General features: G+C 33.9%; 2 protein-coding genes across 2 annotated transcripts; both read left to right on the top strand.

Moving 5' to 3' along the window:
- Positions 1-896: 896 nt before the first annotated feature.
- On the top strand, positions 897-7,571 carry LOC124373596 (the record flags this gene model as incomplete). The annotated part of the gene is made up of 3 exons (XM_046831954.1): positions 897-1,191; positions 3,205-3,390; positions 7,427-7,571. Coding segments are annotated over 2 exons (417 nt in total), but the record flags the coding sequence as incomplete, so codon positions are not given.
- A 15,530-nt stretch (positions 7,572-23,101) lies between these two features.
- LOC124373597 lies at positions 23,102-26,998 on the top strand. The gene is made up of 2 exons (XM_046831955.1): positions 23,102-23,508; positions 26,678-26,998. Exons 1-2 carry the CDS (start codon positions 23,324-23,326, stop codon positions 26,922-26,924), a joined length of 432 nt encoding a protein of 143 aa, XP_046687911.1. The 5' UTR covers positions 23,102-23,323; the 3' UTR covers positions 26,925-26,998.
- Positions 26,999-27,773: the final 775 nt, after the last annotated feature.

Here is a 27,773-nt window from a genome sequence, read left to right on the forward strand (position 1 = left end):
ATGCTAAGAAACTTAAAAAAAAATAGTAAAGGATTCTAAATTATAATTCAAACCCCTTATCTATATGTATGTATGTATGTATGTGTTTATTTACTACTAGTATATTAATATAATTCCTGCTATTTTAATCCTGAAAATGGCAGAAATCACACAAAAACAAAATCTGGCCATCTAAAAATAATTAATTAGTGCAATCCACTTTTTTATTTGTTTATTACATTTGTTATTAATTGTACATGTAATATGCACATTCTATTCGTTTATAGAATTTTAATTTTTTGAATATATGATAGTAAAAATTTAACTAACTAACATTTAATTATAATTAATTTTGTAAACAGTTCAAAATAAAAATCCCTTTCTCTTTGTGATAAACAATTAGCAAGGGAACAAAAATCAATCATTTTGGTGCAGTTTAAAGGTTTTTTTAATCTCGATTTTTGGGTATCATGGTAGATTTTTCTGTTTTACTTGTTTTGTGTATGTAAGTTCCATTTATTGATTTGGAAAAATTTTTAATTATTTGAGTTAAAAATGCTAAGCGATTGTAATAAAAAATACTACTAATCCCTGTTAAGATACATAAACAAAGTGTATTTCCTTGTTTATATTGTTTTTCATAAATAGTTTGTTGGGAAATTAAAAAGGTTAAGCTAATTGCAAAAACTAGATGCTTTTTTTTGAAGAAAATTTTCTACAATAAACTGAAACCATAAATAATGTCTAAAGAAAATATGGATCGTACTCCATGTGTGTATTAAGAGTTAAAAGTGAGTAAACTACAAGTTGAAGTAGTGTTGTATCTGTTATCAGGTGTGTTAAATGAGATAAAGCTGGTAGATTAGTGAGAGAGTGATTGTGCAATTGGTTGACTCTGTTATCTATTGATTGCGTAGGCTATCAGCAAGCAGCATGACGACCCAGCGTCTGTGTCAGTGTTCCCCACTCCGCCAGGCTCCACACATGGTAGGCCACCTTCACACATCATTGCCATGTTTAAGAGTAAACAGAGTGTAGACCGAGGTAGCTATCAGTATAGGAGTGTAGGTAGTTTGAACAGAAACAAACAGGGGCGCAAGTCCCGTGACAGTGTTTTGGACAGAAACCTTCTCTACTCTTCCACGAGGAGTTTGGACAGACAGAGGTATCCTTCGACACTTAGTCGTACCCGGATATGGCACACTTATCAAGGTATGGCGTGGTTGATAAAATATCTCATTTTATCACCACGATAGTGGTTAATTGACCTATTCCTCCCAGGGCGTAAACAGCAGGAATCATAAAACCTGGATGTTTTAATGATACAGTAAATTGTACATTAATAAATTGTTGAAATAATATTATCAAAGATAAATTAATAATATTAAACATTAAATTTAGTCTTGCTTTAAAAAAAAAATAGTATTTCTTACTATTTTAATGAAAGGCTTCTAGATGGATATAAATGTAACATTTTGTTTTTTTTATTTAAATAAAATAATGTTGAAATTTACGCAATAGTATGACTCAGTTTTTCCTGTTAGCACTGCCATAAAATAAAATGACAAAGAAGTGAATGCTTTATTCTCATAATAAAAGCTTTAGTTGATAGCTTGATCGTAAAACTTGCCAGTTGTTTACTGTCCTATTCACAGGAGTGTGCAGTAAGTTTTGTTTTATAACGAATAAAAATTCCTTATATATTCTAATAATTTTGAAAATTCAGTGTTTGAAAATTCTGAAAAAACCTTAAATAGTAAATACCCTTTAAAATATTAATTAAATTAGTTTTCCTATACTAAATTACATTATAAAAATATTTCTGTTTTGATCTTATATATCAGTACATATCAAATTTTAACAAGAAATTTAATTTTAATTTTAGAACTTTACGTGTATTATAAACATGTTTTGTAAAAAACTGTCGTTGAAGAGATATTGAAAATTTTTAAAATTTAATCTTCTTAAATATTGTTGCCAACTGCTTTAGTGGGATATGACAAAAGTGGAGTAAATGTAATAATTGATAGGTCAAAAAATATTGTTTTATTATTGAGGTTTCTTTATGAATATACTTTAGTGTTAGATATTGTTAGTTTTCTTGATTCTAAAATCATTGTTTATTAAAACTATTAAATAGAACTATTGTCATAGCATTATATATATATATATATATATATATATATATATATATATTACTTATTAAATACTGATGTGTCATAACAAGTTAATACTTCCCCATAATTGTGTGGTAAAATAAAAATAATAATAAAATATAACGTTGTAAACTATATAAAACTATGAATGGAAACACATTTCAAAGTAGATAATATTGCATTAATTAGTGGAGTATCAGATTACAAACAAATGTGTGCACAGCAACTGATTGTCACGAGTGAGTATTTCCGCTTAGAGCGACAGTTGGGCTACTGCACGTGTTTGTCCGGTAAGACAAAAAAAAAACACAACAAAACCTTGAGTTGTGGCTGTCACCGAATATTATGAAGAGTCATGTTACACATTGTATATCAATCAATCAATAATATCTTTATTTACACATTCAAGAATGATTACAGAATCAGTGTATTCACTAAAATTGATATACAGTAATATAAGGTTAGAAGAAGTTTAAAACCATAGAAATCTAAAGGAAAAAATCTGTTTGAATTGAATCTAACAACTAGTTTGATAAGACAAATATTGTAATGTAAAACAAGAAATCATTAAAATGATGTATTATGAGCAGTTAAATAATAGAGTTAACAGTATTAGAAAACTCATTAAAGCTTTAAATTGTGGTACCAAAAATGCACTCTCATCCATTCTAATGGAATTTTGTAGAACTAACACAAATATCAAGCATTTCTTTTTTTTCTGAGATATTGCGATATATCCCGCTTAGAACGTTTAAAGTTAGTTAGATTTAATCAACGAGATATTCCATTTATAACTTAGAAAGGGTTAAGATACTGTTGGGGGTTGAGGACACTATAGTACATTATGGTTAATCCAGTCCTTGATAATCAATTTAACCACTAAATGCATGTGAATTTTGAATAAGAAAACATTCCATAATCATTGAATTAAGTTTTAAATTCAGATTTTTTGTTGCCCCCACTATTTTCTACCCCATTATGTGTTCTACCTGTAATTACTCAAGATAATTGGCTCTTTGATAGATAATTGGACAAATGTACAGTGTCATGTGATGGATGTTTTCTACAGAGTTGGACAGTACGGGAGTAGAGTTGGCCGAGGAGACTATAGAGATACGCCTGGAGCGCAGCGCAGGAGGGTTGGGGCTGTCCATTGCGGGCGGCCTGGGCTCAAACCCCCTTCAAGGGTGACGATGAGGGCATCTTCATCTCTCGGGTGACAGAGGGTGGCCCTGCCGACCTAGCTGACCTCAGGGTAATTGTCTCTCACGTTTTAGGTGTATTTAGCTCACTAAGATAACAAGGATTTTAAACCACAGCTTATCCTTTCATTATCTTAGTTATGTCCTTTATTGTCATATGCATATTATTTTGTTACGTAAATCAAACGTAAAAAACGTTTACAACGTTTAAACTTTTTTCTTATTTCTAAATAAAATCAATATTTTACTGATTTTTATATATATATATAAACTTCAGTTTTCTAAGCATTTACAATTTTGCCTTCTGAATGTGCCCAGGTCCAGGTAATTTTACTATAAAGTATGTAATCTTTCGTATCCACTAGATTGTCTGTTAACGGTGCAGAGTAAGGTTGTTATATTGTCATTATGTGCAAGGAGTAATATTTGTTTATAATAATATTTTTTAAAGGGTTTTTGTAAAGGTTTTTCACTTTTCTGTGCTTAACATCTTTCTTACATTAAAAAATCACTGTCTATTGGGATATGAAATTTTGTCATCATGAAATATTATACAATAATCTAACAAAAATGAACAGGAATAATATAACTTGTGCTTATATCTTCTATCATATATGTTTTATATTTCCGTATTATTAGCAAATTTAAGTGTATTTTATTAAAAGTGTGAATAAAAGAATGACAGTTCGCTTAAAAAAAAATTATGGTTGCCTGTAAAGTCGGTTTTTTACGGGCGAAGATTTTACGTGACAACGTCTTTTTCTCGGTAGAATATTTATTGATATGAATATTATTAAATTGCACAATAGGAACAAGGAATTGAATGAAAATAAGAATTGCACAAAATTTTAACTATAGAAATATATTTTGTTTACTAAAACATTGTACATAATTTGAAATTAATTAAAATTTGTTATTGTAAATGGTAAAGTTGAATGAAACATTTACTAAAATTGGAATTTGAAATTCTTGCTAAACACAGTTAAATTCTAACTCCGCGCGTGGTGATTGGTCGGTTTTAGTTCGTTTGTTTGGTCGCACTGTTATGACAGGTTAGAGGTTATAATTTGTTATTTTAAATGTTTGACTAGCAATACGCGCTGTTTCTTCTCAATCGACTGAATTACGATTGATTGCAGAGTGATTTTAAACTAATAATTTACTTAACACTATCAACATTTGTCAATAGTATGACATAACCTATAAACTCAGTTTCTCAACTTTTGTGTCAATCTAACAATTAATCAATCAATCATAGTTTTACTATAATGAAAATATCAGTGTACAATTATTTACCTTTATTGTTGTACATTTGTCAATAGTATGACATAACCTATAAACTCAGTTTCTCAACTTTTGTGTCAATCTAACAATCAATCAATCAATCATAGTTTACGATAATGAAAATATCAGTGTACAATTATTTACCTTTATTGTTGTAGTTGTTGTAAATGACGAATCTAAGCACTCCACATTTTCACGAATAAACATAGTTATCTGCTTTATCCCGTGCGGCGGACCCACAGTTATCTGCTTTATCCAGGGGGGGGGACCTGTGCGGGCGGACACCCACTGTGGACGGGCATCGTAACGTTACCGTCCCCCAAACCACCGGGCGTTACACTTTTTCATGAGTGACTCCGAGCCACAACCTAATTTAAGACGATGTCACGTCAAAAAAAATAGTTGGTAAAATAAAACCAAAAGTATTGGTTATTAATATTGCTGAGGATGAATAATCCAAGAAAATCTATGGGCATTTTAGAGGTTTGTAAAATATATGTGATTATAACAATAACTAAGGAATATTCCTGCTCACTTTTACATACTAGTCTTTGCTCAGCATACTCGCTAATTTCTCAGCCTTTCGCATTTAAAACCTTTTTATATTTAAAGGCTGGTAGAATAGTATTATTCTGAAGTGTCATTTACAAAATTTATGCATTAATTATTTTCTTTTCCTAGATTTGTGACTAGACTACAAGACTACAAATTTATAGGTTGTAAGTCCTTTATTGCATTAGCTAGATCACAATATACAGTTCTGTCATAACCCAATAATAAATTAGTAATGTTATTAGTGATAAATTACATAGGTTTTTGGAACGAATGGAATCTTTACAATGTACATTTTAAATCTAACTTTTTACTTTAATACCATTGATCAAAGAAGTTCATGATTAAAATATATTTTTGGGACTGTTGTTGCAATGAAACATTTTTATTATATTTTGTAATTGTTTGTTTTGCCTGTGTGTTTTTGTGTTGTCTAATTTTAACGTTATTTACAAAGCTGTTTCATCACACACGGCAAGCACAGATCCAATAAATGAAAATAAAACATGATTTACCTTACTGGATAGCATTTTGATGGAGTCAAGTAATATATTTTTAACTATCATCAAAGTATAAAGTTTTGTCCTCTATAAAAGTGTATTTTTGTTGTATGTAACCTAATTTATATATTGGGAGTCAGTTAAAAATATGAAAAGCTTCAAGGAATTACTAAGAAGGGGAGTGCCCTGTATGAAATCCAAACAGATAAAGATTGATCATGTTTTTCACATGCCAGTGTTGCTATGATGACTCTCTTTATTGGATCAATCGCACGGTTGTTTGAGTCTTGACCTCTTTATAGACAACACGATTGTGTCAGGGTCAACCACTGTGTTAATGGTGAGTGTCTGACACATACGGCACTCATTAATTGAGATATTTTTATGCCAGGTCAGCATATCAAGAGTCAAGTATCAGTGTTGTAATACTGATAAAAATATTTATAGCATGTACTGTTAATTGATTCAACTGAATTCCTCCTTTTTTGTGGAGTATAGATTTGTATTTGTCATTATAATTTATTGTTGGTAAAATTGCACAATTTTAAAATTAAATAATTATAATTATTGTTGTTCTGAAAGTAACTTTGGAATAATAAAAACCATGTTTTACATTTTAATTTGAAACTGTCTATAATCTAACTATTGATTTTTTTTTTCTTTCAAGCGAAATGGGAAATGAAAGCAATTTTACTTATTACAGGCATATCGCCATTATTAAGCACTTGTCTAGACACTTAGAGGAGAGAGGGTAAATTTAGAAAAGTTGGCTATACTAGCAAGTATGTGTTTCAAATTATGAAACAGTCTTGGCTTGTCATTCATCCTGTATGTGTAGACTAGCCAAGGATGTTGGCCCCTACACGTACCGCTAGTCTGTTTGCAAGAACCTAACAGACTCAAAACTCTTGCTGATGTTGATCAATGGTTTACAATTCACAGCACACAATACATACACTAGTATATTCAACTTTTCAATTATTGTTGTTTTTGTTTGTTTAAGATACTTCAAAGCGAATAACATATTTAGTCTTCTTATTAAGATAATTAGTTCTACTGAAAATATGTGCATTATGAAATTTGAAAAAAAATTTGGTAACTGATAAATAAAGCATACTAAAAGTAACAGCCAATTTAAATTTGATATCACATTAACTGTAGCTATGGTAGGAAAGGTTGATTCAATTTGAATGTTGAATTTCTAAGAGATTGTGTCAGAAATATCATAGTGCACTCAGTTCTGCACATGATGAGACAATGAGACTGTCACTTCAAATATTTATTTGGTGACGTGATGTCAAAACGATGTAAGTCTTCCTTTTGAGTTTCTTACTCATCGACTTTCTATGGATCTCTTTGGAGGAACATGGCTCCAGATTTTAGGAGTCAAGTTTGAGCCTGATTCTGATTCCAGACGCTGTAATTAAAAGAAGGTGAACTCGAGCTAAATTCAACATTCAAACATTAACTGTATTGGTTTCAGATTTAAGTAAAGAACAAATCAATTCAATTGATTTTGTGACTACTTAAGTTTTAATCTAATTCTACTGACATTTTGTTGGTAATGTTATGACGATGATTATATTTTTAGGTGTATGATAATGTTGGTATTGTCTCATTTGTAATGAAACGTTGCAGTAACTTGCACGTCACACACAGTGAGTGAGTGCCTATAGTAGTAAAAGACTTGTAACTAATAATGTTTAGAGTGTTAGCGTAGTAGTACCCATTGAATGTTTGACTGTGTGACAAGGTTGGAGACAAGCTGTTGTCAGTGAACGGACACTCGCTAGTGGGGGCCGACCACTACGGTGCTGTGGAGGTGCTGCGCTCTTCAGGCCACTCTCTGGTGCTAGTCATCTCCAGAGAGGTCACTCGTCTTGTGCCCCTTCCCAATCCCAAGGTTTTCTCTATTTTTCTTTTCTTTTGTTTTCTTCTTTAATTTTTTTGGGCGTGTTAACACTATTGAAAGCTTATTTTATTGTTTTTTTGCAACTAAATTATTATTAATAAATAAATCTTGAACTTAATAAAAAATTATTATATAGAAGCTTTTTTAATTTTGTTTTGCGGTATTGGTGTCTTTGTTACCTGCATTTTAAGTGTTGGTTGTGAGCGAGCTTGTAAGGAGGAACCCGGTGGTGGAAGACCTCAAGATGTGTAGGAGTCGGTGTGAGCAGTCGTGTACCGGTTGTGTCTCACATGATGTATGTCCTGCAGAACTCCCCAGAGCTCAGTGGTGGCGGGGACCGGGGACTCGGCCTGCTCCAGTCTGAGCACCAGTAGAGCACCGAGTGCTGCGTCACACAATTCCGTCGTCACCCTCGGGCTATTCGAAAGTGCTACAGGGCTCAACGGACCTGTCGACAAGCAAGATAGCGGTGAGTTTAACTATACACGTTTTTGTTTTGTGTTATTGGTATGACAACTATGACACATGCATTTGTGGCAAAAAACTTTTTGTCATACATACTGGTAAATAACTGAAGTGAGAGTACAAAAGCAAGGATTTATAGAATTCTTTGACTTTTTTATGATAGAAGGATTGTGAAGGAAACAGGATTTTCCCGGAGATTGTCCATCATTCAGTGATACAATACAGTCAGTAAACACGAAGTTTTCGAGATATATAATCTTATCTCTTCTTTCAGGTAGACAAAAATTGCACATCATTGTTGATTTGATGACTTTTCGTTTGAATTGGGATGAAGGGGGTGACTATTACATCGGGAACCTCAGTGGTTTTCAAAAGGAAATTAATTGAAGCTTTATAGAGTAAATTTACTAACCAAATCCGATTAGTCAACCATCAGTTTGAAATCAGAACTGTTTGGTTGCCAATTCTGGAAAAATAACAATAAAACATAAAAGTATTAAAATATGGTTTTTAAAAAGTTCATCTAGAATGAACCAATAACAAAAAAGGCCCCTCTCCCATCTCTTTTTTGTCACCATCTTTTTTCTACCATGACAATCACCATTTACTATTATCCAGTGAATGGCAGACCCTATTGTGACCTGTAATTCTGTAGTTCAGTTTTGATTGATTAGGTTGTCTAGTTTTTATTAAGTGCATGTTTTAGAGTATAGTTGTTGCGTGGAATAGACACACAACAACATGGTTGTGTGTTCCTGACTTATGCGTGTAGAGTTACAACGTTCTGGTATGTTTTGTTTACTTTAACCTAGATTCCAGTCGTGCATTAGTTTAATCATCCACTTGAAGAAGAGATCAGATTGCTGAGTATTACTGATTGTATTGGTATCAACTGAACAAACGGCAAATGTCTGGAAAAATCCTGTTTTCTTCGTGTATAGAATGTTTTGAAAATCATTGGAACTCATCTTTTCAATCACATGAAAAATCTGACAATAAAAAAAAAAACGGATCAGATTTTACATTAATGTATGATATTTTCATTTTTAATCGATTATAATATGGTTTTTCAATTAAAATGTTGAGCATTTCTTGTACAGTAAAAATTACTAAAATATTTTACAAAGATTTCTAAAAAAAAAATTGTTTTAAATAAATAACTTTTTCATGTGTAAAATCAGTGCCAACAAGAAATTTCAAATTGATTGTTAAAATTAAACAGCTTTGTATATTTTTATCCTTGTGTGAGCCTTGCATCATCAACACCACTTTTTGAGGTTTTACATCCAGCCAACTAATAATAACGATTGTTCTGTGTGGTAAGAATAAGAAGTTGTCGGACACAAAAGACGTAGAAGTGATCAAACAGATGGTACACACAACACTGATACGGGACCAGAACGGCCTTGGATTCAGCATAGCAGGAGGCAAGGGCTGTCCACCCTTCAAGGACAACAACTCCGAGGTTAGTACAGTCTGTGACACTATTACTGTACTGTCTGTTAATATGTTTAGAAATACAGTTAATTAAAATATAAAATAATTAACCAGAACAGTTTGATCAAAATATTTGAGTCTACATCAAATTATAATACATTATTTGGTTTTTACTCATTTGTACAGATATCTTTGTGTTTTGTTCCTCACAAAATTTAAAAATACAACCATATATTTGTATTAATTTACTGAATAATATGTTCCAAACTGTGTACTTCTGAAAAAAAAAAAACAAATATCTGTTGCTATATACAATTAAAGTTACTTTTGGCATGGATTTTAGTTTTCAAAACTAATTTACTTAGTTTTTTAAATATCTAATAATTTTAAATTAAATGTTTAAAATATTTTGTTTCTTTTTCTTTTGTTTGCGTAATGTATACATTTAGAGCATTTATGGCAATTGGATTATAAATATAATGAAAAAGACACTGTGGGTGGATCTGAAGTACTGTGTCAGTACAACAAATGGAACATTGCCTTCTATCCGTGAACATTGTTTTAGACTGACCTCAAGAGATTAATTAATTAATTTTACATAACAACAACGGGTAACCCATTGAGGAAGCAATTACTCTAGCCTGTCTAGGACTGAATTTTTGAATTGATTTTGGCATAAAATGCATGTGTATACTAAAATATTAACCCTCCGGGCTCGGCAACCCGTCCGTTAAATTACCGACTCATTTTTTCAACCGCAGAGAACTGGCAGTAGTATCTCGTAATAATACGACTTCATTAAACATCGTCTACTAAATTACGTCATAGTTTCCGATAGTTACACCATTACCTGCTCGAAATCGCATAAAAGCTTATTATCACTTTAATGGCACAAGGAGATCCGCAAGCCTTCTAATAATGTATTCACTTTTATATATATATTATCAACTGAAAATTTACCTTTGTTATTTGTACCTTGGTCCTGCTAAACAGCCTCCTCGACTACTTCCGCGTGAACAGCCGACAACTAGTTACGGTGCTTGTATATAGTCCTTGTTTTTTTCAATTGTAATTTCGATTTTGTAAATAAAAGTGTTTTATCAAGCTATAGTTATTTTCTTTTTGTGCATACAGTACAAGTGAACATTATGCATTATTTTTAACGATTTTTAAATAAAATTAATTTTGAGTTTTTTTTAATGGCTTAATATAAAAGTGTTTTTTGAAAAAAAAAGTTTTGAGTTCTGAACCATCAAAACATCCACCAATTATTTAGGCAAGTCAAATTATTAGTTTATGCTTTATATTGTACAACATATTCGCAGAGTAATTTTGATGTATAGAAGAATTTTTTGTTTTCCTCCAATAATATTAATTGATACAAGGATAAATAAATTAAAAACTCTGCACGAAGCAACTCCAAAACAGGGTGGCCAGTCAAGGCTCAAAATGCGCGCCTAGCCGGAGGGTTATATTAGAGATGATTGTTTTGGATACAGAATACATGGAAAACCAGTTTTTACTGGATTACTTAATTATAAAACTTAATAACAAAACAACCAAAGTTCGCTTACATTTTTATAATTTTATGATAAGCTCCTGGAATTAGTTGTTCTGGGGATGATGAGGAAAAAAACTTGTTTTGTTACATGAAATTGGTTATTATTAAAATGATAATTAAAATAAACTATTTACTGATACATACAGATGACCATTCCATTGTACTTTTTTATAATTAACTTTTGTGTCTATCTTATGAATACCTCAATGATCACTGTCTCCAAAGTATCTGTAATACTTTTCGAAAGTGACGGCAAATTGTCCTTGGTTTCATGAGGTAAGCGGAAGAAAAAACATCCCAACCTTCAAGATCAACTATATAATTGGTATGCGGGTTCGACACTGTACTACTGCTTATGGGTCAGGGAAGAATAGATTAAATTCCTACACATTTAGCAGTAATGCATTGCTCTCTCACGGAGGACGCGCTCGTAAAGGAACGGATCGGGGACCGCGGCAGGTTACATGACGGTGTCTGGTGGTGGACATCCGGTGGACATGCTTGGCTGGCCAGCTTGGAAGCCGTTGGTTGTAGGGTAGTGGCAGTGAATGTGGACGTCACAGGAAGAGCAGGCCTATGAGCATTTTATTCTTTAGACCACATCGATATGTTACAATCGCCTGACAATACATACTGCCAACAATCACTGGTGCGACATTAAATAAGTTCAGCTATGGATACCTACCAACTGTAGTACTATCTCCACACTAAATACCAGCTACAGATCCTCCTCCCCTTCAAATACATAAGTCCCCTACAATTTATAGAAATTTATCAAATTTACAATTTGTTTTTAATCAATTCTCTCAATTTTAAATCAATTACAATGAAATAAGAAAATTGACATTATACCTTCTTTTTATTTTTGTAAGTAATTAGATATATGAGAGAACAAAAATACACAACTCACATATAATCATTTAAAGCGACCAAATCACAGAACACATCTTTTCAATGCAAGCAAACCTAATAAAATCAGAATACTAGGCAAATTAATAAACACAATTGGAATGAACACACAATTAACCAAATCGATAATAATAAATGCTCTAACACAATAGTTATATTATATACAAGTCACAATTGGGTTGTATTTACAAGTCCCATTTTTGGACTAAAGGTTTACGATCCTCCCCCCTTAGTGGGTATCGTACTAAAACACAGTAGGTGTCCATTTGGTTTGGGTGAAACGACTGGAACGTTATTGTATTTACCATTTGTGACGGCCTGGGGCTATTGTCCCGCTGGGCGTTATCTGTTATTGTTAATGGTTTTTGCGAGAGAGTGGGGGCAAGGTCGGTTGGCTCAAAAGGTCACTGGCGTACGCTTGCGCCTCGCTCCTGTCCCGCTGACTGTATATCGCATTCGTATTTCCATGGCGTGTTGCTCTGTTGGCCACGCTTAGCGTCTGGGAGTCTAGGACATATGTTGGTCAACTCAGACATTTCGCGGACTAACACTTGTAAACCTAAACGCAACCATGGTCGATAATTGGTCGGTTTCCACGCTCATGGCCCGTAATTCAGTTGCAACTAAATCTACGTGACCATGGTCCTCTTAAATCGTAGAACTACTACCGACACCTGGAAACTCATTGTACAGTAATGTCTACTTGTTTGTTGTTAGTTTGACTAACCAGACGGATTGACAGATGTTTTGGTTTTGATTTGACCTCTACAGGGTGTGTTGTCGGCTATCCACTGACAGGCGCGTGCATGCGTCTGCCGGCGCTGCCCGCCCTGCAGTTGGTCACAACCCCCAACCATTGCTCGTCGCAGGCGAGTCTAGCTGACTCGTACATTGTTTTACATTACCTAGGCACTCTAACCTGTTTAAAATCTAGATGCTATGGCTATCCAATCACGTGCCCTAACAAAGGGATTAGCCCCCATTAGCTACCGATGTAATAAAGCCTAAATTGTTTCTCTTTACCTGTTATGTTACCTTGACCTAAAGGCCTGATCCTTTTCATTGTGTAATATGAAGATCTTTAATACTAAGCTAGTTGGAATACAACAGTGTTTATTATTTCCTAACTTAGTCCTTACAATCTTTTTCTGACATACACTGAAACACAAGTGCCTCCCACTATCCGACTCTCAAAATACAGATTTCCTTACTTTCCACTAATATAACCTGTACCCCTGTTTACTTGGCTCAATTTTATTAATCTTAGTTTCTGATTTCTTTCAACCGTAAAATAGAATTTTGGAAATGTCATACACATCGGTCATTGTACCCTTTATGTTCTCCAGTATTATCTTGGAACCTGGACTCTGCTGATTCTTTACTTTCCTCTACTATATGTGCTCGCCTACCTTTATAAACATGATTGCTTTTTATTGCTGTACGATAACTGTTTCCCTTTAGCTGAAGGCTCTCTTAGACCTATTTTTAAAAACATTTTGGTTTGGTTCTCATTAGGTTGTGTATAACGATATCATTTTTTTTGCGATCTACACGAAACTCTTTCAAGGTGTCCCTTCTTTTTACAATGAATTACACTTGTGTAACTCACGAAAACCGGAACATAGGGCGATTGCTGATGTGAGTGATCCTCAGCTTGCCGCCAGAGCAATACAGGTGTATGTCTCCCAGGTCGCCTTCCCGCTCGTCCTATAGCTGCTGCTCGCGCGGCCTGTGTCCTTTTTCGGTATCGACCACGCTTGCTACTGCATCCGGTGAATAGTCGTCCCTCCTGCAGTTGTCATTGGGCCGTCCCCTGCCCTTCCTACAAGCAAATTCCATTGCATGTAAGCCTAGTTGCACACTGCGTTTTTCATAATGTGAGTTCTCCTTCCCCGAGAAGATCTTTTCTGTATTCTGTTGGTCTCGCATGACCCCGCGCACCTAATCTGGTCCGCCTAAGTAGTCTGGCAATTTATTCAACCAACATTCACAAATAACTTAGTATACAGCTGTGTTTTAAATTGTGCACTAAATAGTAATCCGCTAACCGTCTTCATGATCCAATTGATTTCCGCCTACTAAATTTAGAATCTTTCCTAGTGAATAAAAGAAAGGCTTGGGATGCAGATGATTCGCTATATAGTGTCCCACAATTTCCTTGTACGACTTGTCGAGAAACGGTTTTGCTCTGGTGTAATTAAGTCTTTCAGTAACGTAGGTCCTTACACCCATAACTGTCCAACCAAAGTGCTATAAGTTTCTTTTGAATTAGTCTGATATCATTTAACAATCAATAAAAAAAACTCAAATTCTCATTATAATAATGACTGCCACGATTCTTCCGCAACTATCAAAAAACCATAGAACCGAGTTGCCATTTTTGTTTTCTTGTACACTCCTCCGTAATAACTGTTTAAAATGTCCCCCGGCTAAAAATATAATCGTCTAACGGGCAATTAATTGCTAACGATTAAAAAATCAGCTTTGTGGCGCTGCTATACAACTCAAGAATAGTTTATATCGATCGCGTAACCTTACAACTTCTCCCGACCGTGGAAATGTCGCAGGGAATGGTCGCTTGCACATCGCGGCTTTCTATTTGCACTTTTGTGTTCATTCTATCTAGTTTGCCTATCTTCCCGCACTATATCACTTGGCGTAATATTCCACTGTTTCAATGTCCCCTGAATGTCCCCTGCACATTGTCGTTGTTTCTATTTGCACCGTGTTCATTGTACGCTTGTTGCCCCTTCCGCACTAAATCTCACGTGAATTCACTGTTGCAGTTTGTTTCCTCGTCGCCACTCGTAAGCGACGTTCCATACTGGTTGCAGTTTTGTTTTTCCTCGCGTCGCCACTGTATAGCGACGTTTCCACTGTTGCAGTTTGTTTTCCTCGTCGCACACTTGTATATGTGTATGCGGCTTCGACGCACTGTACCTACTACCTATGGGGTCGGGAAAGAATAAAATTAAACTACACCATTTAGAGTAACATTGGCTCTAACGGGACCGCTCGTAAGGAGACGGGACGGCCGGAGGTTACATGGACGGTGTGCCTGGTGTCGACCTCCGGGTGTGGACTGCTGGCTAGGACCCACTTGGACCAGTTTGGTTGTAGGGTAGTGGCGTGATTGTGACGTCAGTCAGGAGGCATCCTATGAGCATTTCTTTATTTCTTTTTAGAGACACAAAGCATCGTATGTTATCAGTCGCCTGACAATACATACTGCAACATCACTGGTGGCAAGACATTAAATTATCACATGGAATACCCTACCCAACTAAGTACTTCTCGTCAACACTAAATCAACAACTACAAATGTTAAACACTAAACATTGAGAACACGATACATAGAATATAAACAGAACGATTGAAGAAACGAAAATTGAGCATATAGCAAAATGTAAACAATAACAATAATAAAAATAATTGAAATTAGGCTACAATTAGTCAACCTTTTGAGGATCATTTCCAGTTCCCATAGTAACAAGACTACTCGGATAACTTTCACTCATCTGCTCATTATTAATATCAATACAAAGTCTCCATCTTATCATTTCTGCGTGCAAAACGTTACAAATACTGAGCACACACTATTGTGAAAAACATGAAATATAACTAACAGCCAAGAATAAAAGTTCAAACATTGAAATGAGATAATGACACATTGCAGTTAGTTACATTAGATGAATGTTACACAATGTGCAAGATGAGCTGGCAGATAGCATCTACACTATTTAGATTGTTGTTTCGCTTTCCTTATGGCCCAGACTTGTTTTCAAACATAGTACAATTTTATAGTAACATTATTTGGCGTACAAGTTAGTTATTTAAACTTTGATAACTTTAAAATGTAAAACAAGGACGTTTAAAATACACAGTGACAATAGATTACTGGCTTGACATTTCTTTCCGTAATAGACTTGTGATAAAGATTCGGGATTAAAAAAGATTATCACTGTACAAAAGGATTAAATAGATATTTTACATCAAGGGCATGTTATGTAGCATTTTAAAATCTTTGCTCATCTAGACAAACACTTTCAATATTTAAAATTATAAGACTAACCATTGGGTTAGTCGATAGAGAACTAATCTCTCTGTAATTGATAGAGAAAATTATTGTGTAAAATCTTAAATTAAATGTAAATGTTCATTCATAAAGCAACATTTGCTTGTTTGTTGTAATGTAATGTCATGGATATTGGAAGTTTAGCTGGAATTAAGTAAATGAGCAAAGTTCATGTTGGTGTAAAAAAAATCAGTATTGTCTCACGTAGATAATATTTTTTTAATGCATAAATTGCAAGGCAGACATTTTTTCTGTAACACTGAACAATGTCTGAAAGATTATGCTACTTTAAGAATCATTCAATTGTTAAAAAACAAAATTTAAATAATATCTTAAAACCCTTATAGTGCTACAGCACCTCTGTGAAAAATTCCCATGATCACCTTAAAGTGTGGGGGTAGCTGTGGGATAAACTCTATCTTAAAACACCTGTAGTTACATGGTATTATGGTGAACAAAACAAACCAAATTCTATAATATTATCTCTTTAAATAAATCTTTTGTGATATTTCTTTAACTAAAGTTTACTACAATATCTTGGATAAGATAGGTTAGGTCTGTTGTGTTTGATAGTGGGCTAGAGGTTTAGTATTAAAATGGTTTAAATGATCAAACATATTGTAAGGATTGCATAAAGATCTGTTTGTGGTGAAAAGTTATAATGTGTAAATATTTATTCTGAATTTTGAAGATGTAGGGCAGATCTGGTATATCTCTCCATACCACAGTATCATAGTGGGAAATTAAGATGAAATTGAATTATGAAACATGAGTGAGGTTGTTACATCAGTTACATCTCTCAGATCTAGCATGTGATAACACACAATGTCACGCTTAAAACATTAGAAACTCTTAAAACGAACTAACTTTTAATTAAGAGTTTAGTCAATTGGAAACTCTTCAAAATTTAAGTGCGTTATTAACCAATCTGAGCCTTTTAGCACTTTTTACTTTCAAAATCTGATCAAAATTAAAACCATGCTAAAATTTGTTTTGCATTTTTCTTTAATTTAAATGTAAAAAAATATTAATGAACCCATTTCTGACGACTTCTACCTTTGACAAATGTTTTTAACGTTTTGGAATTCCTGGATTTACCTGTACTGCATATTGTCCAGTAACATATCTTTTTTATTACCATTGTGATAAGCAACATAAGTTTTTCGACTTTAAATAATTTATGAGAAGTGTAAAATAAAATACTTAATCAACAGCAGAATTACTTTAATATTATTTAAAAAATATATCCAACAAATTAAATTTTATGATATTTAATTAACACCCTTTACTGCTGCTCTATTACTGATTAATAGTTGGAGGTAGTTAGATTTCTCATTCTGCCAACCAATGTAAGGTTCCTGGCCACAGTAAATGTGTTAAAAGTCAGTGAATAGTGTAATATCAAGTGTCAATTTTGAAAGAGATGTTACTGTAGAATGATAATAGACAGAGATTACAGATTGTGAATTAGATTAAATAGTTTTGAATCGTCTCTGTTACAAAGTCATTTACTATCTCTGATAAGAAAAGGTTGACCTATTTAATCTTCATACAAGTGCACTCTATTGGAAAATTTTAAAAATAGTTGAAGGTTTCCACTAGTATACAATGGTTAATAACCAAACTTATATCTAATAACTGAAGTACTTTAAAACACTGTATAACACTATTATATTATTTTTATTAATGAAATAGCACATAACATTTTTAAATGATTGTCAGCTAGTGAAAATAATAAATTTTTGTATAAATTTGATCCTTGTTTAATGTAGGCAGGGACTTTTTAAGTCACTGTTTTATAGTTAATCCACTATTTTAGCTGACAATCCTTAAGTAATCTATATTTTACTATCTTATTATCTTGAGATGTCCATATGCAATAGTGTTCTTCACATTGTGTAAGAAGTGTGTTAGTATTTTTCTTACAATATTTTTGTATTTTATTACCTCTTTGCATCGTTATGAAACACAATTCATGTCATTTAGAAATTGCTTTTGTCATTGCACAGTATTGCAAAATTTGCATCTTATAATGTTTTTCCTGCTATCATTGCAATGTTCTGATTTTTTGGTCTGTATTTTGTTCTGGTTCCTATCATATTACCTATAAACAAGGGCTTATTCAGAAAGTAAGGAACGTTTCCACCTGACACCACTAGGGACACACCTATCGCTTTCTTAGACAATAGACAATATCCTTTATTACAATTTCTTCAAGAAATGTCAAATTTAAGTCAAATTGTATAATAGGTACAAAGTGAAATGAAAAAGCTTCTTCAGTGTTATGTGGTGTCTCCCCAAGCAAAGAATTCATTTAGGTGTAAAAAGTCTTGTCTAGCAGCCATCTCTGTAGCTTCCTCTTCACCAGCACAGGGCCTCCAGCTTTCAAGTGGTCTGGTATCTTGTTTAGCATCTTCACTTCTGCATACAATGGTTTCCTTTCATACATGGCTGTTCTGTGACCTGGCAGCACATAGTTTCTCTGCATATCTGGTGTTGTATTCATGCACGTCACTTTGTTTAGGGGGGGTTCGCACAGTAAAGGACAGTATCTAGGATGTAGATGGAAGTGACCGTCAGGATGTTCAGGTACTTGAAAACATCTCTACAGCTTTGTCTTGGACTTAAGCCTGCTATTACTCTGATTGCTCTTTTCTGCATACCCAGGACGCGGTTGAGATTGCCCATAGTGGATCCACCCAGACTGTAATACCATAGCGTAAATGGCTTTCAAACAATGCATAGTATGCAGTCCTTGTTGCCTCAGGGGTACTAGTTGCCTTGATTCGTTTTATGGCATAGAGAGCTGACCCGATTTTTAGGCAAAGATTGTCCACTTGATTATTCCAGGATAAATTTTCATCAAGTATGACACCTAGATGTTTGATTTTGTCAGCTGCTGTCAGGTTTGGGCATTTCAATACTGTAGACTTTTTATTCCCAAATGACATTTGCTTGGTCTTACTTTCATTGAGAACTAAATCATTTTTCATAACAGTAGTCTTGTGTCATATTGAAGGCAATAAAAGTGTTCACTTCTAGTTGATCTACGTTTCTGTTTGCAGTAAGCAGCACAGTGTCATCCGCATACATGACCATCTTACTGTATTCCTCTAGATGTTCTGGAAAATCATTGATAAACAGCACAAACAGAATTGGCCCCAGAGCCTGGGGAAACTTCTCTGTTAGTCGGTACCATTTAAATCTGACAGTACTTGTAAATCCTCTTGTTGTGTGTTTTAGTTCTACCATTAAATTTGGCTTCGTCCTTTTAGATAACTTGCAAACCATTTTAGTGCTGTTCTTTGGATTCCTAAATTTTGAAGTTTAGCTAGAATAAGATCATGTCCCAGGCAGTCAAAAAGCCTTGCTTAGGTCAAGATACAGGCTGGTGATAGTGTTGCCATTTTCTATGTTCTCAATTATATACTCAGCCAAGGTCTATCAGTGCAGTTGTGGTTGATTTTCCAGTAACGAACCCATGTTGGCTGTCTATCAATGAATTGGTTTTGACTAAGATGTTCCTGGAGTCTTACTTTAACAATCTTCTCAATAAGTTTGGAGACAGATGAGAGCAGTGAGATAGGTCGGTAGTTAGAAATGTTTTTGTAGGTCTCCTTATATGTGTGCTCATGCTCGGTACCTCAGTCAGCTTCCAGCACTGAACACCAGGGAACACCTCCCCACTGCCTGTTTTTGTTTATAATTCAAATTTGAAATGTGTGCTACTGTCAAAATTCCCAACCAGTTGTTGAAGTGCAGTCTGTGATTTGTTTTTTTGAACGTTTTTGGAGGCCTGTCATAGTCGTGGTGATGCACTACTGGATTGAAGAATCGTAACAGGACAAAAAATCTGGGGTGAAACATGTAAATTCTGAAACAAAAATTACAGTCTGTGGAGCGGGGCACACAAGGTCCCTTAAAATTCAAGGAAATGTCTTCAAACATTGTTGTCAAAAAGATCATGGCAATAGTGTTCCAGGACAGGCAAGGTGTTTCTTCTTATTGATTTTTTCTCGAGCATGGTGCAACAATACTGTCAGGCATTGCAAAATCTTAGGATAGCTTTCCAAAACCAAGTGATAAGTAAAATTGTCATCCAAAATTTTGCTTTTTGCATGACAATTACACCCTGGCTTCATATGGCAAACCGTATGCAAAGAACTGAAAATCATTCAACTAGGAAGTTTTTTCTCATACCCCTAAAATCCTGATCTTGCTCCAAGTGATTCTTCACTTATTCTCGAAAATGAAGACTCTGGCTAGCGACAGAGCGTTTTCACAAAGATGAAGAGTTCCAGGTACGCCGTCACTGGGTGGCTGAGATCACAGCGGGGCAGAATTCTATGACACAGGAATTTCAAAGCTTGTCCCACTGCTATGATAAGTACTTTAATTTGTATGGGATTTTTTATTGTCCTGTACTTGGGTTCTTTTTTAATTCCATAACATTCGTTACTTTCTGAGTAGCCCTCATAGATAGTTACCAATGTATTCATGTACACATTATGTATATAATTTATGAATAAAAGAGATCTTACATTATCTTATTACTGCCAATAAACACCAGTATTTCTTATAGTTTTGTTATTTTATTTGTCTTTATGTTATTTCAGAGAAATTCTTTTTACTCTGACCCGCTGTCAGTAGATTTGTTTCATGTTAACAGTATCATTTTCATTTTCCTTAAAAACTATATTAGTTGTATGTGTATATACAACTATGTGTGTTATTCTTGTAGTCAATGCTTTTCAATTTTCAGGCACTTTATAATATCAAGGATCAACTGAAGGAGGCGTAGCTGACAGGAATGGAAAGCTGCAGGTCGGCGACAGGATAGTCTCTGTGAGTATCACACCTTGTTCAGGCTGTAGACAGTTCAGTGACAGTCTGTTTGTTATTCAATGATGTTAGTGAGTCATGAAACATCTCATTGAATTTTAAATACCTCTTGTTACGGTTTTTGTTGTTTTGAGTGTTTACCGTGATTCAGGCCAGCTGGATTGTGTAACAGTACGTTATATTGCTAGTTTCAGTTACATTCATTCTCACTTCCAATTAATATTAGTGTTTTATATTTTAAACCACTCAGACTAACTTTTATATTAAATGTTGTGGCTTACATGCCATATGGTGCTGTATAAGTGGGCAATCAGTATGAATTATGTTAGTGGATGCTTGTGTGTGGAACTGGAGTTTTTTTGTTAAGAAGATAATTCTTTAACCCTGGAAACTGGCGGTCATATTTCTCTCAGTGGGCAGAGTGTTTTTAGTACTCTTCATACATTGCCTTATATTTATTTTATTATTACATGTTTACTATAAAGTACCTATGTCATATTATATATATTTTCTTTATTCAGCATTGTTCAAGGAACATTTTTCACATAATATAATTAAAACAAAAAATACCCTTACTCTACTTCTTCATGAAAATTTTTTTTTTTAAGAAAAGTTAGTTCAAAGTTTTTGATTTGTAAAATTTGTTGTTGTTAGTGATATGCAAAATCCAAAATATAAAAAAGGAAGAGCATTTAATTCTGAGTAAAAAATAAAACAACACATAGTTTATAAGGTATTTATTTTTTCATGTAGTAAACGATACAAAAATCATACACTGACATTCGAAAGTACTACTTACCAACAAAAGTAAGAACGTCAAACCTCACTTGGATTTGTAGCAATCTTGTAACTATTAGTTTACTATTAATTTTCTATTTTTTTATTTTTTCTTTTTTATTATATATTTTTTTAAATTATGTTCTGATTGAATATCTAAATCGGAATCCTCATCGTTTGCTTATTTTAATGTAAATTACGATCCATTACATAAACACGCACAAAAAACGTACTATTATTGTGTCATATACACAACCATCATTACAACGAACTCAAACAAGCAATAAACCAGACAGAACACACCATGTAGCTGACGAAATAAAAAATAGCCGAATGAACCAGTTGACTCATTCGCTGCGCGCGCAACTAGCACGGTACCCGGGAGAATGTAAACAAACAGTTCAGAGATTATAAAACGTATGAACGTGTAACAAAACGATAAAACTATTTATTAGTGTATTATTTACATAATTGAACCTTCCTCTTTCGATTTGTATCAATAGATACTCTTTGATCGTGTTTTAAGTACGTAATATTGAGAAATAAAAGACGTATTAAAACGCCTGATATCGGGCGCTTTGCCATCTAGGATGCGACTAAAAACGCGCCCGATATCGGGCGTTTGCCAGTTCCAGGGTTAAAAAAATATTTTTATTTGTTAAGCTTTAGATGTTTTTTTTACAGTTTTCATGCTTCTTTTTTCTTACAAAATATCTTCTCATCTCTTTCAGATTTCCAATTGATAATACTCCGTCTTTAAAAACCTTACAATTTTAATTTATGGTTTCAATTCTACATTGATACAATTTTTGAAAAATCTTGTTGATTTTGGATTTGTATTTCAGTTACATTCAGAGTAATACATTTTACTCTTTTTAAGTAGAATTCTGTCAAGTTTGAAAATGTACTTGAGATTAAAATAGGAAATTCTAAATAGTGAATTGTATATTCTATTAATTATTATTATTACCAAATGATTTTTAGTTCAATTCCGTCTGCTCTTTTAATACAGGTACATGTATAGTAATCAGTAATAACAATCAGTTATAGGGCATCTGTTGTCAGTGTGGATTCAAGATTCAAGATCTTTATTGGTCTTTAAAACACATTTCAGTAGTGGCAATAGACTTCGTCAAGTTACTTAAATATTCTAAACTAAAACTAAAACAAACAATTCAGATTCTACCTACTCAATCCAGCCTACCAGTAAATATATAGATCTATATAATTAATAACAACAATAACCAAACAACCAACAGATCTTATATAAATTAACAATAATAAATAACTATTAACACATTTAACATGGATAAAAATTTTTAAACTCAAAAATATTAAAACTGAATAAATAACTGAATAGATAAATACATTGAGAGACAAATTAAAAAAAATTATTGTTGTGGTATCACAATTTAAGAAATCATCAACACAATAAAATATATTAACTTTTAACCAGCACTTCAAAACTGTTTTAAATTTGACTAAAGATACAGATCTAGCATTTAATGGTAACTTAGGTGGATGAATCCCTAATCCCACCTAATACTAATGGTTCAGTAGGGCAGATTCAGTCTGCTTGGAATGAATATACTTATACCCACATCTACCTCAAGAAGATTTAACAGTTGGTGACATTTGTGTCTCTAATTTTATAGATAAATGTGGTGTGGACATGGATGGCGCGAGACACGAGCAGGCAGTCGCGATGTTGACCAGCCTGGAGCGGTACATGCGGCTAGTGTGTGAGCGGGAGGTGGTGGTGCCCAGGGGGTGCCCCCGACCTTCCCCCAGCCCCTGTACTCAACAGCTTCGGCAAGCCAGCGTACACCAGCCCCTACCTGCCTGGCAGCACAGCCGGTCAGAACAAGCCAGAAGCTGCCGTCGCCAGCACCCAGACCCATGCCGCGGAAACTGACATCCACGTCGTCCGTTACCTCGGACACTGAGCCCCCGCAGGTAGGCTGCTGTCTCTCTGTCGCTGTACAGTTGTGCTTGAGTGTGCCTCTTCTGCCGTCCTTGGTGGTCTTTGGAGTGCCCAAGTAACTGAGTGTCCTAATCCCTGTTCAAATGCCACGACCACTCAACCCTATAACTCTGACCGGCTCTTATTTTTGGTACATTTTAAAATTTAAGTGCCATAAGTATACTTTCGTCATCATGCAGAGAATATAGCAAATATGTAACTATGAATTATAATTAATTAACCTTTAGTTAATTACTTCTATAATAACTAAGTAGATTTTAAAATAAACTTTATTTATCATTGGAGTAATAGTTTACACTTTAGCCTAAATCAAATTCTGATTTCTATTTAAAAAAATTTTGTTGGTTACAGAGTGCCTGAAACCAAGTATCTAGTATAAAATACGGGATATTATAGGAATAGTAGTTTGGTTTGGCAAAATATGGAAGGCTTCATCTTTGGTTGGTATAGACCTGATTGATTAGACCTTAGAAACAATATAGCAGGGGCCATGAAAGAGTGCAGTTTGTGGCAACCAATAGAATGGGGACAGGCCCGTGCGATGTTGCCACACAACACTGCCGATACAGACCGTTGTCACAGTTGTACTGTACAAACCTCAAAATAACAGTTTATTATATTATATTTTTATTAATTATATAGTTTGATAATGTTATTACAAATAACCAAGGAACACATAAAAAAAAAACATATATCTTAGTAACTAACACAGAATAGTTAGTCAGTGTACTTGTTTATTTCCCATGTAACACAACCATCTTTCCAGGTGAGATTATTTAAGCCTGTATTATACGTATTTTTAAATGATTACTAAACATTGTATATTTAAAACTAATTACACATTTTGTTAACACATTGACATGATGATCAAGGCACTGACAGGTAGAAGGAGGAAGGGGTTATACTGGAACAGTGTGACTCATCCGTCTGGTCCTACCATTTACTGACTGACTGGCACGTGTATTTACGTCTATTTCATCCTTGATTGGATGTTATAAAAAACAGATCATTTTTAATCGTAGAAGAAAGTGCATTCGTATTATAGAAAACCTTGTGGTTTAAAATATCCTCTCTTTATAAGCTGCTCAACTGTTGTCAGTTATTATTTATATAACCGTGGTGTGAAAAGAATTTTACGTAAACCAAGAGTAAAAATACCCAGGTATGAAAGATACTATCTTATCAAATGTTTATAAATCTATAAGAATCGAAGAGCGTATAAAAACCGTAGCAAACTACCGTCATTTTATAGAGAAATATAGGCTACCTTTGAAAAGGAACATAGTTCTCAGATGTATTTGATAGTGTTCTTACGTAATTGAATTTGAATTGAACATAACATGATTATACTATTTAAAATGTAAGATTATATATCAAAGATAGTTTTTTAAACTATTTATATTTTAAGACGGGAAATTAATGTTTATGTGTTATTTGTTATGATTAAAAAAAATTTATATTACAAAAAAGTTACTTATAAAAATTTTTTATCCCATATTCTTTGTAAAAGGCTAATGTAATGCAACAATTCTGTTCTGTAACAAAGACACTGGAAAATGGAAGGAAACTGCATTGCTCCAGGTATTGCCTTTGCTGTCGCACATAACGTAGTGCTATCATGATGCTGAAGGGCGTTATCAGCAATGAACGTGTTAATAATACATGGAATAAATAGTAAATTATGTTCATGACGTTGTAAAAATTTACCAAATTATGAACTTTGGTCCGTTGTGTATGAATATTTTTTAGCATTGCTTACTAGATTTCAGGAAAATGTAAATGCTACATTACTAGTCCGATAGGCTATTGGAAAACTGATTAAGTAAAATGGTGCAATATGCGTGCTTGAGGCCTGGTTTTGATATGGGTAGGTATGCATTTCTGCTACCCGAGTCCTGTCGAATTTGACATATTACTTAATTAAGGATTAACTTTAGCTTTAATTTACTTTGTTTGTATATATTAGAAGCCTACTAAGCAAGCCTTTCTCACTTCCTACAAACTGAACTTAATTAGTGATTTTGTCTCAACAGTATAGTATAGGAAATAAATATTTTTTTTTATTTCTACTTAATTTTATTTTTTACATTTTTAACTCATATGTATTTTTGTATGTGTTGCTTTATTCTCCTGTATATGTGCCCAGACTGCATGTTGTGTTCACTATAATTGTTTTTAAATGAAGCCTTACTAAAATATCTTACCGGCTAAAATAACTACTAACGGTTTTTAAATCCTGCAATTTTATTTTAACCACTAAAACGCTAAGTTTAACCCGTGCATGACCACCACCTTGTGGCTAAGTGTAATTAACATATTCCTGCTCTACACCAGGCGGTGCTTTTAGTTTTCACGAGTCCAAATTATTTATTTTCTATAATTACCAAGAAAAAATAATTTCTCCTTTATCAAGGCCTACCTTTGCGTTACCGCGTTGCACTTGCCCTTCACTATGTAAATATTCACTAGCATTAATTGGAAACTTCATTCCTCTTCAGGATCCGATTTTCTTTTGCAAAAATAAAAGATTCAAGGATTTTAGGGCTTCTAATAAAATTGTTTTTGTCGCCAGCCACCATTTTACTGCTAGTACTCTCACCGCAACGGTGCACTGGTCACATTGTAATTAACATGGTTTTAAACGTACACACGCAACTAATTATATTAACTATAATTCTTTTTTGTTTTCCAACCGTAATTATGTTTGATGAGCCAACTTCTTTTGTACAGTATTTTGGTGTTTGTAAAACTATCTTCATCTTATGTGCTTCGATGTTTTTAATATTGTAAACCAGTTTAAAACGCAGGTGATGCTGTATGAAACACATCCCATCCCACAAATATTTTTTCTGAAATTTAAACTTTGCATTTTTGCTGTAGTATTACGTAAGGCCCGTTCACTTTCAAAATGTAATACAGTTTTGAAATTTCACAGCGAACAAAACCTGTGACCAATGAAGAGTTTCAAGCGATGATTCCTGCCCGGATTTCTTCCGAATAGGGACCAATCGGCGTCCGAACCCACCACTTTGGTCACCCTAGAACGATAAAAAAAAAAAACCAGATCAACAATTTGCCAAACGGCATAGAGTTCCCCGAGGCTCCGACGACCCTTGGTAAAGTGACGGAAACTATCACGAAAAGTACCCTGACGGAAACGGTTGTGACGAGGGTGACAGACAATCAGCTGGTGGCACCTGTCATTATTGAGGTGAGTTCAAGTGTAGAGCAGAACCAACACATTGTCTGCCTCAGTCTTCTGTTTCGACTATTGCATGGAAACCACTAAAATGAATTTTAATACTAATTTTAATCATTTGTGAACAATTATCTATCAGTTGTTTGAATCAACTGTTTAGAGACAACTCAGCTAATTTTAATTTTAGCATGGAACCAGTTAAACATTACTATAAAGTGTTGAGTTTGTTTATAACAAAGTGTCATTGCTTTTAGAAATATGTTTGTAAAACATTTAATTTACAATTAACGTTTAGAAAATGACTTCTTTGGTACCCATCATCTGATGTGTTTTGTGCGTTAGTCCTGATTAGTAGCAGTAAATGTGGCTTAGCTCCCTCGCTTGTTTTGATATTATAAGTGAACATCTTTTTCTTTATCGTCCAATATGAAGGTTAAGGTTTTAATTTTTTATTAGGATTTTAATGAAGCTTAGTATTAGATATAAATTTAGTTTTACATAGAGAGGTTGAGTGTTTTCGCTCTGGTAAAATCCACTATGCTTCAATTTGTATTTATTGTCCAAATGCACGTCAAAATGTACTTGTGTCATAAGAAAATTTTGAAACAACATTGTGTGACAGTTGGTCCTAATTTCATGAGCAGCTTCTGGTAAGTTTTTCCTCACTGTTCCACCATCATGTGTTCAATTTGTAGTTGGGTATTCATTTACATCAACACAACTACCTAGAGTGAAATCCACGGTCTCGGTTAGGTATTTGTATTGTTTTTCGTAAGTGACAAAACAGTAGCTGCTTCGTAAAATTCACAAGACTTTAGATTCTTCGTTGCTCTTTTTATAGTAAGGTTTATATTTTAGACACATATAGAGGTGTGCCAATAACCATTCCAGATACAGACACCATTGCAACGTAATTAAATATTCATACTTACGTCGTGC

Source organism: Homalodisca vitripennis, unplaced genomic scaffold, assembly GCF_021130785.1.
Source record: "Homalodisca vitripennis isolate AUS2020 unplaced genomic scaffold, UT_GWSS_2.1 ScUCBcl_5962;HRSCAF=12953, whole genome shotgun sequence".
NCBI classification, from domain to species: domain Eukaryota; kingdom Metazoa; phylum Arthropoda; class Insecta; order Hemiptera; family Cicadellidae; genus Homalodisca; species Homalodisca vitripennis.

Bases quoted from the DNA above. Each gene is read 5' to 3' on its own strand.
- LOC124373597 (XM_046831955.1), top strand. From the start codon at position 23,324: ATGGATGGCGCGAGACACGAGCAGGCAGTCGCGATGTTGACCAGCCTG. The intron at 23,509-26,677 runs GTCAGAACAAGC...TGGTCACCCTAG, and splicing joins CCTGCCTGGCAGCACAGCCG to AACGATAAAAAAAAAAAACC.